The sequence below is a fragment of the Atta cephalotes genome (assembly GCF_000143395.1).
Source record: "Atta cephalotes unplaced genomic scaffold scaffold00085, whole genome shotgun sequence".
In the NCBI taxonomy this organism is placed as follows: Eukaryota; Metazoa; Arthropoda; class Insecta; order Hymenoptera; family Formicidae; genus Atta; species Atta cephalotes.
In genome coordinates, this window is record NW_012130149.1 from 231,613 (window position 1) to 244,904 (window position 13,292).

The 13,292-nt window shown below is 34.2% G+C and overlaps 1 protein-coding gene across 1 annotated transcript in view; it reads left to right on the forward strand.

The window, feature by feature from the left end:
• LOC105624692 (uncharacterized protein C17orf59 homolog) overlaps positions 1 to 11,868 on the forward strand; it is a 33,498-nt gene extending 21,630 nt beyond the window's left edge. The window contains exons 3-4 of the mRNA XM_012206046.1: positions 11,103 to 11,624; positions 11,704 to 11,868. Of these exons, the coding sequence (XP_012061436.1) occupies positions 11,103 to 11,624; positions 11,704 to 11,868 (687 nt within the window). The remainder of the gene's footprint in view (positions 1 to 11,102; positions 11,625 to 11,703) is intronic.
• Positions 11,869 to 13,292: the final 1,424 nt, after the last annotated feature.

Consider the following 13,292-nt stretch of genomic DNA (forward strand, 5'->3'; position numbering starts at 1 on the left):
CGTAGTGTATTATGAACTGTTAAAACCGACTGAAACAATCACAGGCGATCGGTATCGAATGCAATTGATGCGTTTGAGCCGAGCATTGAAAGACAAACGGCCGCAATACAACGAGAGACACGATAAAGTGATTTTGCAGCATGACAATGCTCGACTCCATGTTGCGAAAGTGATCAAGACATACTTGGAAACGTTGAAATGGGAAGTCCTATTCCACCCGCCGTATTCTCCAGGCGTTGTTCCCTCTGACTATCACTTGTTTCGATCAATGGCACACGGCCTGGCTGACCAGTACTTCCGGTCTTATGAAGAAATAAAAAATTGGATCAATTCGTGGATAGCCTCAAAAGATGATGAAGTTTTTTCGACGCGGGATTCGTATGCTACCCGAAAGATGAGAGAAAGTAGTAGCCAGCGATGGACAATACTTTGAATCATAAATGTATAACCAGTTTTTTACAATAAAGCCTCGAATTTCAGAAAAAAAACGGCGGAAGCAAAGTTGTACATCTAATATCAATTAATAACGATCCTCTCATTAGCCTGTTTTTAATGCTATGTTTTTAATATTTTATATACAGCTATGCATTTCATGAGTTATTTCCATGTTCAGATCCATTATTAGCATGTTAGCAAAACTTAGTGAATATTGCAGTTCACTTCATTGGAGCAAGGAGCAGTCTAATCCGAAATATTCACTGAATATAAGAGTAACATTCAAATAATCATTAAATATTCCATTCATACAATGTTTTCAGAAAATGTTTCATATACCATATTTTACAAAATTATAATTTTCCCTGAAATTCCAGGTCTGGAGATACTGGAATTTTAAGCGAATTTATACTGTCTAAAATATATTTTGTTTCCTTTCATCTTGGAGCTTAATTTTGGGAATTTATTTCGCAGGTGAATTACTGATTTGCTCCTTTTCTATATGATTCTTATTTATGAGTTAATGCATTACTCTTATTAATATAGATCTCTTATCATCGGAAATTCGCAAGAGGTCAAAAATTTAATGCTCTTTATTCGCTAATTTTTTTCTTTAACATCGAATTTTTTATTCTGTTTAGCAGCAAATCGAATTTAAAATGGAGGGGAGGGGGGGCTCAGGTTACTAATAAGTTGAAGTCCCCATACTAAAAAAAATATACAGTAGTGCTATAATGAAATCAAGTACACTAGACTTTTTGATTTTATTTTTTGACTTTTATTGTTCTCCAAGCGCATAAAGCGATAGCGCAAAAAAGAAATTTAATATTTTTAAGGAAATATCAATACGTGCGACCGCGCCGCGAGAATCTGCACAGTCTGCGTCACGCTTCAAGTTTTTTTCTACCCTTGTCCAGCTGGTCTTCCCACGTTGAAATAAAAAAGCGCATAATTCAGAATTAAGAGCTAATTTATGAGCTTTCCGCAAAAAAATTTGGTAACACTCCAGATTAAAGAACCTCCTCCAATGACCTTGACATATTGTTCGTTACTCGTCAATAAGTTAAGATGGAAAATTTGAAAAATGATATCTTTTCACTATATAGAACAAAAATTTCGTGTGGAAGTCGTGCGCCCTTAAGCAGGGGAGAAGGTGAGAGTCGTTTCGCGTGGAAATGATTGTACGCTCCTGAAGCAGAGGGAGGGGATGTGAGATGAAAGTCACTTTGCGTAAAAAGTCATTACATAAGCAAGGAAGAGTATAGAATAGTTTTAAAATTATATATGTATAGCAAAAATAAAACGTTATTTTCAAGCTTTTTTTATTAATAATTTTTTAACAAATGACGAGCAACGGTTAAAACTTGTTGTTATTCAGAGTTATGATCTTGATAACATATATCAAAGTCAAGATCATTCCCCTAATCTGGAATATTACCAAAAATTTTTGAACTCGTTTCGGTTAGCAGGAATTTTAATTTAAAGAAGCGGAGGGCTGAATGGATGTCCATTCAGCCTCCCACCCCTTAAAATTAACAATAGGAAATCGCTCATAGGTTCAGAATTAGGAGTTCTTCATGAGTTCTTAAATCAGTATTCTTTTTCTTCTAATTTTTGAAATCTCTTTATTCCCTTATTAAAATAATTCTAAAAGTAATCTGAATTGAAGAGGTAAGTTATTGAATATAGCATTATATTATCTAAAATTTCATTAATGAATATGATTCTGACATAAATCTGATAAGAAAGTATATAATTCTTAATTTTTGAGCTGCAATCCCTTAGCAAAAAATCTTTTGACACAAAAAAGAATTACAGAATGTGAAAATAAATAATTTTATAACGGGAATTTATCTGCTGATTTAGAAGTTCTCGAAATACGAATAAACTTTTTGAACTGCAATCCTTTAGCAGGAAAATCCTTTCCTTTTCACGCAAGAGAAAACTATGTTACAAAATGAGAAAATAATTCATTTTATGGCGACGCCGAATGGCACTAAGTGCGATTGACTTGCGATTTGTGGATTAGAGTTCGATACCGAGTTCGATATCGAACATACGGAAATTCGATTAGCCACCATGCTTATGCGTTTGTCCACACGAATTGTCTTTTGTCCACTTTAAAAAAAAAGTTATAAACAAATTAAAATTAAACAATTTGTCATTGTATACGTAAGTGCGTTTACTTCCTAATTATAATACGTATAAGATTCGATTGTCCACCATGCGTGCGCATATGTCCAGGCAATTGTCTTTATTTGTCAGTGATGAATTATTTAATTTTAATTTGTTTATAACTTTTTTTTGAAAGGTGAACAAAAGAAAATTACGGGTGGCAAAAACACGTACGTATGGTAAACAATCTCATATGTAATTTGGAAAAAGATTCACAGGGAGGTGTTCCAATTTTTTATTTATTTATAATTTTTTTTCGATGATGAACGAAAAATTTTTTTTATGAACAAATGTGGACAAATAATGAACAGTCGAATGCGATGTAGATTTTGTCAAAATTCATATTATATATTTAGGAGTATCAGTTTCACAGACCTCAATTTCGCGATATTATCACAGTCGTTTAAGTGTGTGTATAAGTACGAAAAACCAATTTGGTGCGCAGTTCGAATGACTATAAATATGATATAGATGCATATATAGTCATAGAAATGGGAGGGAGGGTGAGGAGAAAATAGGGGGGAGGGGGAGGAGGAATAGGAAGGAGGAAGGAAAAGGGAGAGGGAGGAGAGAGATATGGGGGGTAAGAGAGGAAGGGAGAGAGAAGGGAATAGTAAGGAGGAAGGGGGAGAGAGAGGGAAAGAGGGGGGACTCCGATTTATTACATTTTATTTATCTATCTATTCATTCGTTCCCCATAAGTGTCTCTCAAGTAAGATGCCAATCTATCTGAGAGTACTACTTTATTTTTATATTTGTATGATTTGGGAATATAATACACGTCGCTTAATTTCTTTATTATCCAATACGCTTTCCCATTTACTTTGCAAATTTGGAGTTCTTCCTCTCTTTCTTCGAAGATTATACCGCCAGACTTTCTGGAGTTAAAATGATTGACGACAGTATCCACACGAAGCGGTATGGCTGAATCGATTGGTAATACTTGCAGAATTAGCGAGTGGCACTCGCGACGAGACCAATTAATAATATTCATGATACAATTATTAACGAAATTAGCGGCATTCATGACAGAACCGACGTGTTCGATAATATTTGCGAACAGAACTATCGCCAACGCGGGAGGATAGATTGTTATATTTGTAAATATTATTGGAGGAACTAGCTGATTCGTGAAGATCCCGCGCAGTCTATTCTGAAGTTGAAAAATCTCCGTCTCGCCACTGCAGCATCGCCGCGAACTCCTAGCTATCGAGGATGCTTCCTGTCTGTCACATGTCATCGACGTCGGATCTTTCTCCGGATGCCTCTTTTTGCGTGAAGGTCGCAATGTGTCACGGTAACTCACTTGATTCGGCCTGCTCGTTCAATCCGTTCGCACTGATGAGAGTCTCCAAAATATTGTGTCTGTGTGGCCGATTCGCGAGATCGCTCTCGTGGACGCATTTGCGCACTTTCGAACCGCAGAAATAACATGAATGTAACGGAAAGAACAAGAAATGTTTATTAGCAGGAGAATGGAGAACACAGAATACAGCAAATAAATAGTAATGCAGATGGAGAGACGTCCGGACACGGCTCATATCCAAATCTGAAGATCCTATTAAAAAGTTGAGCTAATTGCTTTCTTCAATACGGGTGTCGGCAAGGCACGAGTATAACAATACGTTACATATACTATAGTATTTCTTTAGTATGGTTCTACTTCGTATGATTCTTTTCAAGAATATACACGAAAAGAAAGGATTATAGGTAGATGCTAATATGTATTGTAACGTGACGTTTTTTATTCATCACTTTGTCACGGATAAGCCGAATGGCTCCTAGGTCCTCCTGGCTCGTGAGGGTTGGCAACAAGCTCGTGGGCGCTATCGTTATGCGCCATCTAAAATTTTATTTATTTTTTCTTCTGTTTTTTTTGCATTAATTTTCTGAAAATCGTTGCCAGGATAGGATCGGTAGCTGTGTGCATTGATTGTGTCGAAGCTGATTTCACCCGGTTGTCAGCAGGGAAGAGGACCGCCGAAGACTGTTACCGAGGAGGTTCCGGACTATGCGGAGAGATGTAGGTTGTATCGATGTTTACTTATTTACACTAATACTTTTTAACAGACTACATCTATTATTTGTGCCGGTCCTATTTTACAGAGAAAACGAAGGATGCAGAGACGTCAGGATGAGATAGCTTTCCAAGAAGACAACCTGTTAGAACATTTGCTGAGAAGACTACGATGGATTCGGACTTGAACCAAATGAACTACCTAAAGCAGGAAGAGCTTCGTGCGAGACAAAAGAAGCCTTCTCCTGGGCGAGAAGATCTGGGCGAAATTCGGATTTCGCGCTAAACTACGTCGCTGCTACGCCTACGCGATTCGCGGGGTTGCACGACGTCAATCAAGCGCCGAGAGGCCTCGCTCCCGAAAAGCAATGTGACCTGTGCATTCCTCGCTGCGGCCTGCCAAAATCATTTGCGTTGTGGCACGAACTTGATGAAGATTGTGAGAGGACGCAGGATCCATTGGAGGACAAAGAACGAGCTATCGATAATGAAAGTGAGCTGAGCGGAAATAGAGAAAGGAGCTGAGAGAAGCTATCGAAGGGAGAAAGAGGAATCGCCGGTGAGACAAGTATAAATTCTGTAAAGCCGCCGATTCCCATAATCCGACAACGTGATCTCGAGCGAATAGCACGTGCCGAATTTGAGCCAAAAGGCTGAGACCCGTATAGAGAGCTACCGTGAGTAATTAATCTTTTAGTTGTCGCTTGCCGTTCGCTCGAGTCACAGATTTTTGTATTCAGTTTGCGTAAAGCTTACCGCCCTCTCATCACAGCGAATTCGCCGCATCTCGTTAATGTGATTGTATGTTAATTCGCCATCTTGTACACTGCCGTTTGAGTCACATTATAGTCATCATTGATTCACGTGTAGAGTAGAAAAAAATTGACATCGTAACGTGCGACGTCTGACGGAAAGCCGCGATTATTGCTGTAAACTTTGATTGACTGATGAATTTGTGATAACTTGCAACAATCACCTATTCACGTTCCAGGTATTTTTTTGTGCTGCCTGCCCGATATAACGAGTTCATATTCGCACCGAGACAAAATTATTATACGATGAATTACTTGAATTCTTGTAATTGTTTCCATTACAAATATTAAATATATGTTTATCATTTTCTTACTATTAAAAGGAAATAATTCTTATTTCCTCGTCTTTCGATTTACTTCCGCTTCGAATCACCCATCCCCGCTGTCCGTGCGGGGCTGAGTAGTTGTTGTCCGTCACATTAAAAAAAATTGAAAATAATTATTCGAGATTTACATGGGCTTCTTTATTTCGTCGTTCAGTTTGTCCAATAACGCTGCATACTCTCATATAACTGTTTTTCCCTTCTGCAGGTAATTGATGAAGATTATGCCATGCGCATCCCAAAAAACGGAGGCCATAACCTTTCCGGCCGAGCGTTAGTTTTTTGGCCGCTTTGGTCGGCTTTCGTGGCTTTTCAGCCACTCTGTAGACTGCCTATTGGACTCAGGCGTATGGTAATGAACCCACGTTTCATCCATCGTCACAAAACGTCGAAAAAGTCCGCTCGATTACGCTGCAACAACGCCAAACCGGCCGTTGAATCATCAATGCGCTGCTGTTTTTGATTGACGGTCAGCAAACGCAGCACCCATCGCGCCGATAGCTTTTTCATCTCCAAAACATCGTGTAAAATGTATCCTACCTCCCGTTCTTTTGAGATGCCCACGGCCTCAGCTAATTCGCGCAACTTCACTTTACGATCACTCAAAACGATTTGATGCACTTGTTTTACGATTTCCGCATTCGTAGTCTCTTTTGACCTTCCAGAGCGAGGTGCGTCTTTGGTGTTTGTACGACCCATTTTAAATTCACTAAACCACCGATAAACTGTTGTTCTCGAAGGAGCACATTTAGGATAACATTTCTTTATTAAGGATAACATTATTATTAAGAATAACATTTCTGCAATCATTTCAATGATTATTCAAGTTTTTCCCATCAAAAAACAATGTTTGATCAAGATGCGATATTCCTGTTTTTCCATTTTTTTTGAAAACGAAGGCGAAAATAGCGCCATTTAAACGACTGTAGCTTGTAAACGAATGAACGAAATGTCATGAAACTTCATACATAAATTAGTGACAGATGAATCTCTCGAAACGAATTATGTTCATTTTCTAGTGGCGCCACTTATTGAAAAATCCCGGGACTTTTTAGCCCATGTAGACGAAGAGTAACGAAGAACGGCACGCTCACTCGTGCCTGGCGCCAACTTAAGTCAAGAGAGAATTCGTGATAATTCAGTGAGTAATTACCGACTTAGAGTATCAGAGTAAAATCATTGAATTGCAATCACAGAAAAGCGACAAAGTTGAGTCAGTCGAGACTATGGTCACAGTATGTAGCTGTGGTAGCTAAAATGCGTCTTCAAAATAGGGAATTAATATTGTTATTGCTCAAGCTAAATTTATTAATTATTTGTACTGTAATAATTTTTGTTGCTATATATGAAGATTAGCTGAATGCTATTGCTTTATCCTTTGCTGCAGAACTAAATAATTTTTATTGTGCTAAGATTCTTAATTGTGATTATATTCGCTGTTAACTTTAAATAATTTTTGTTGTTTAACTAAATTAGCGATATTATACTAGCTCCAAAATTTCATAGCCAAAATAAATAATTCATCAACCAACATTATTTCTAACATAGTCATTCCAAATAATATCCAATGTCTACTACAATTAGGTAATAATTTCTCATTACTTTCTTAGAGTATTAAAAAAAATTGCTTTAAATTAATCAAGAACATAGAAAATAATGTTAAAAAATTAAACAATACTGCACTGTTAGAAGCATTTCGTGACATGTCTCTCATCTTTAGTATTTATGATCGTTTAAAGATCGTTTCAATTTTATATTTATCAAGAGATAATTCTCTCTATTTTTTCCTCCTTTGCGTTATGTGTGATCAAAGTGTGCAGCTGGTGAGTTTTTTTTAATTAATCATAATTAAGTTTTTCATTAATTTTTATTATTTTTTACCTAATGAAATTATATTGATATATCGCCAATTTTTACTTGATTAATCAGTTAATTGGCAATGATGCTTTTCAAAATTTGAAATTGAAGAGGCTTTTCCGGCTACTCTTTTGGATCGTTAAGATGCTCATTGTTTGACATCGTTGATAATGATTTGAATGAAATTAAATCTTTTTAGAATATACTTTTGTTAATTATATCTAAGAACTGCGCTTATTTCTAGCTCTCAATCTAGTCCATCAATTTATTATTATATTTACTATTGTTATTAAATATCTCGAGAGCTCAATTCAATATTATAAATTTATATTTATATATTTTATTCATAAGATTATTGTTATGTTTGTTAAACTGACTTAATTTTTGTTTTATTTTTACTTTAACTTTAAATTTATTTTATTTTAATTCAATGTTATATTGATCTACACATTAGTTTATAATTTTAAACATTACGTAGACACGGTCGAAGACACACGTCTAATCGATAAATTTTATATAATTTGTATTCTTAATTGTGCGTAACAGGATGGAGGTGCAAGTTATTAGTACAACTGGTGAGATTTTTTTAATGGAATATAGAAAGCTGTTAATATAGAATGGAATTTTATATTTAAATCTTACAAATCTTGACTGTTAAGAAAAGCCGTTCACATGATTAAATGGAGAATTACTCTAGGTTGACTAATTGCGCCTACATTCAGAATAATTGCATTTAAATTTTGGATTAGTAAATCTAATGTTATATCAAGAAGATGAAAAAAACAGCCGAAATGTCGGAAATATCTACAGATATATGAAGAATAAAGAAGAATAAAGAAGAACGTACATTAATAACTAGCTCTTAGTTTCTTATTGTTTTTGTAATATTGTTTTTAACTCTGTTAGTTCTAATTCTATTAATTTTTAATATAATGTAAAATAACTATGTATATTAGAACGAATAGTATACTAATTTTTCAATAGTTTTTTCGCGAGTTCAATAATATTTTTTCGTAAGGACGATGCAATAAATTGAAGTGAAAGAAATATAAATTTGTTTCATTTCAACTTGTTGTATTAAGTACAGTTCAGAGAATGCAAGAATAAAAAACAGATTTATAGTAACTGTGTTCTGACATTGTCATCAGAAATTGTAGAATTGGCATATCGAGAAGTGAGTACGCTTCACTGAAATTACAATACCGAATATTTTTACCGATTCCGAATATTTTACATCTCACAGATTAGGACAGTTAACATGAGATGCGCATAATATATGGTATTAAAACGCATTTCGGATAAAGGTTTTGCTAGAGAAGTCGACGGCAGATGTATCAACGTTACTATCGATAGACTTAAGCCCGCTTATTTAATAATTCAAGACTCAGAAACTACTTCGTCCACTACGTCTCCGTCTTCAACTTCAACAATAACATTCCAGTATAATGTGAACCAAAGACTGGTCCAGCAATCAAGCGAAAGACTATTAGATTTAAGGATTAATTCGCGCGATATTTCATTAAGCGATTAATAAGCATAAGTTTCTGTTTGTTTCATTTAATTTTATTTTCGGTTATTTTCGCTCTAGCGATAATTTAATCAGTATTTTTTTCCTTAACGTTTACACTGGGAGTATTATGGCGTTGCAAGCGTTAATTGCAGCGCTCGAGTCAGTTTTTTTTTTCGGTTTTCCTTTCACTCTCTGTGTGTTGGTGTCGTGTGGATCTTTTGTAAGCCTCAGCGATAGATTTTAGTTAGCGCTCGGTAAGATTAATAATCATCCTATATTCATTGCGAGATTGACATCGGTTATGTCATTAAGTAATTGCTCGCGTCGTCAGATAAATGCTTATATTGTAGATTTTCTTAGTTTCTCGTATTCTAACCTAGTAATGCGATACCGATATCCGAGCCGCTATGCGCACGCAATCACGTCTCTATTTTTGTAATCTGTACGTTTTAAATCATTTGAGTTTGTATCAAACCGCCTTATGGCATATGAGTCAAAATCAATGAGTAACATTTATTTGCAAACTTAACGATTTCCCGCCAATTGTCCTTCACCATTAGTTAATCATCGCCGGCGCCCAGACACGCTCGGCGCCACATTGGACACAGCAGCCACAACGTAGCCATAAGATTAGAATAGATGTATGCATATTTGAATGAAATAAAACGATAATGTAAAAAATTAAAGATGTTATCGATTTTTTAAATTGGAATTTAAAAAATCCAAGTTATCGATCAAGTTTAGCCATCATTCTAGCATTCCCTTAAGGCAGCATCAGAAATTCTTTTTACTGGAAAATAGTTACAGTTTAGAACTTGAACAAAAGATTAAAACTTTTAACGTCTATTGTAGATTAAGAGTCGTATTCCTGAAAAATATTGCGAAAATGCTGTAGTGTATATTATGTATATTATAGGTTTCTGTAGCAATTTTATATGAGATATTTTTTTAAAAATAAGGCCCTAGGTCTTAAACGAAACATTTATCGTTATTATCTTAATTTGGGAATAGTCATTTATTGGGTCATTGATTTTTATAGCCTGAAGTGTAAAATAAATTGTAATATTATATTTAAAAAAATATTTGAGATTAATAATAATAAATTCGATCTCAATGACTGGACATGTATCTTTCAAGTTCGGATATTTACACAAAATTTATTATTATTAATCTCAAATGTTTTTTTATAATATTATAATATAATATTATAATTTAAATATAATATTATAATTTAATTGTAATTTTTAAATACAACTAACTTATAATATTGTAATAAAAAGAACATTTGAGATTAACAGTAATAAATTATGTGTAAGTATCCGGCCGTAGATACATGTCCGGTCCCTGAGACATTTATTTTAAATAAATTTGATATCTTTCTCGCTGTTGAGAAAATAAGATATAGGCTGATATTTATATCGGTTCTTATAATTTACGATGAAATTATTGATACAGCTAAGTATAAAAATCTCCGAATTGACTGAACGGAATCGAAAATCCTTTTACAGAATTGAAATAGATGCAAAATTAGGAAGAGGCTTGAGTTTATACTAATATAAAATAAAAAAAATTAAAAATTTTCTAATAATAGAATAGTACAGATTGCGGAATTTTTGTATTAAACAAATGTTGTCGCAACTTGACAGTTCTAAACACTTTTTGGACTAAGAAATAGTAAAAAAGATTACATATTTTAAAAATGTTTGTTGTTCTCAACAAAAATTCCAAATTACAAACACGTATTAATGCCTATACTTTAATTCTGGAGAAGGATTTCGAAATCTATGTAAAAGTAATATATATGCAATATCGTTCTACGAATTATTATATTTAATTGATAAAACAAACTTTAGAATTTCTTTAACTGTTTTTCTTTAAACATATCAGTATTGCATCAAAGTTTATCGATTCATTTACTATATGTATGATACAGGTTCAACATTTATCAATATTTAATAATTTTATCGTTTCAGTTGCACGAGATGACAGCGTCTTATTCTGAGATATCGTTTGATTCGCAATCTTCACCACCCATCTCTGAATTGAGATCACTCATTGATTCTCCAGATATTGACAGCGGAAAATTTCTAAATGATAGTTTAGAGAAAATAGGAGGAGCTGGTCATAGACCGGATCAATTAAATTTGAGAAGTAGAGACGGCAGTCCAACAGAAGTCGACGATCCACCGAGTTATCATAAAGCTATAGGTTACCTGCAATTGGAGGGAAGAGTAATGCAAGATGGAGATATGGTGTTATTTGTAACTGAAAATCTGGAGAACAAGATCAAATTGTCGAGTCCTGTGACTAAAAAAGGAGACATTCCATCATTTCCGGGATCACGAAGTTCAACCCCATGCTTGTATAGACAGGCCTTAACTCCGCAATTACCATCTCTTGATCATAATGTATTAAATGAATTAGAGATGGAAGCTAGAAAAGTTGCAACCTCTGTGGACGCACTGACTGAAAATTTAGCCGCGATTCTACAAAACGTAAGTAACTGTCATTAAGTCTTATTTTGTGTCATGTTATTTTATATATTGTATTTAAATTATTCGTTCTTGCTTCCAGGCTTCAGCTCTCACAGTCGGTTGTTTAGAAACATACAGAGATGCAGTGTGTAAGACTTGTGACGCTGTGGATCATAATATAAAATCAATGTATCAATTAATGGCTAAGTGCGAAGAATTGTCCAAATCGATGGGACCAATTTATAAGTTAGCAGAACAGATGTGAGTATATATAATATTATCGACAAATATTATCCTTTTAATTCAATTCAGACACATGAGGAAATATTAATATTAATTATGGGATATTTTGAAACTTCTCTAAACTTTTCTAAACTATCATTATCATTTTTATTTAATTTCTTAACGAAGGAGATATGATTATTATTTATAAAGTTAATCAAAAGAGATTACCTGTAAATTACGATAATAATTTAAAAAAAGAGATTTCGTTTTAATCAAATATTAACAACATCCTGAGAGATGAAGGATGAAAGCGAAAAAGAAGAGACAAGAAAGAATCTTCTATATTTATTAAATTAGAATGCTAATTGAGTGAACGTAATTATATGAGACAAACGGAGAATTCAGTTCTTTGTGGCTAATCTCGATTTTATTGCTCTAACTGTTTAGCGAGAAATAACTTTTTGCTAACTTTTAATAAAGTTAGAATGCACATTAAAAAAAATAATAACACTAATATTATAATTTAATGCTAATTATACGCTCGTAATATAAATTAGTTTAAATTTCAGAGCGTTATTTTTTACGCAAAAAAATCATCTCATTTGCGGAAAACAATCTCTATATCATACATGTCCCTTTTGCTGTAAAATCAATCAGAATTTCATGAAACTTTCTGTGAAATATCGTGCACTGTCCTACAAAATGTATTCCATGCAAACGATTTCATGCTCCATTCCTTATGTGCAAGAACTACCCCAAAGGTTAACTTATAATTGTTAGATGTGTCGCATATCATAGATGGGTGTATCGGTCCGAATATAGTTCCACATTGAGAAGAAATTATATCCTTATATCAAGCTCATATGACTCATATCGCTTATTTTTATTGTTATTTTCCACAAATGAGAGTGGAATAATAAAAATCAATATATCTTTTGCGAGCAATAAAATCAGTAAAGGGATTACAATGGAAAAAATTCCAAATTTGTTGTTATTTTTGATATTTCTTTCTCGTACGCATGCTTTAGGGTGATTTTCGCGCATAAGGGATGCAGCACGAAAATCCCCAGCACAGAGGTGAATAGAGTTCATAGAGAGAGTTCTTTATTTTAAAGACATAGGATTAGAAAAATAAATATCTGATTTCTTGAAGAATTAATTACAATTAGTTGTCTTGAAATATTCCTCACAATTCATTACAATGAATACTTTGCGACTTAGTACTTCGAATACTCTAAGAATTCATGAGGAATTGCAAGTATATGCATGCGCGATCGAAAGATCATAAACGTGGCCAAATACGAAGTTCTCTATCGAGCATGTATCGGGATGATTTCGTCTCGGCTTGAGTGTTGCATTATTCCTAATTTTTGTCAAATTGCCGAGCTCTTTCATATTTATTTTCTTATTTTTGGATTTGTTACTTACATTTTAGAACTGATATGGCCCAGGTTGTGGCCGGGC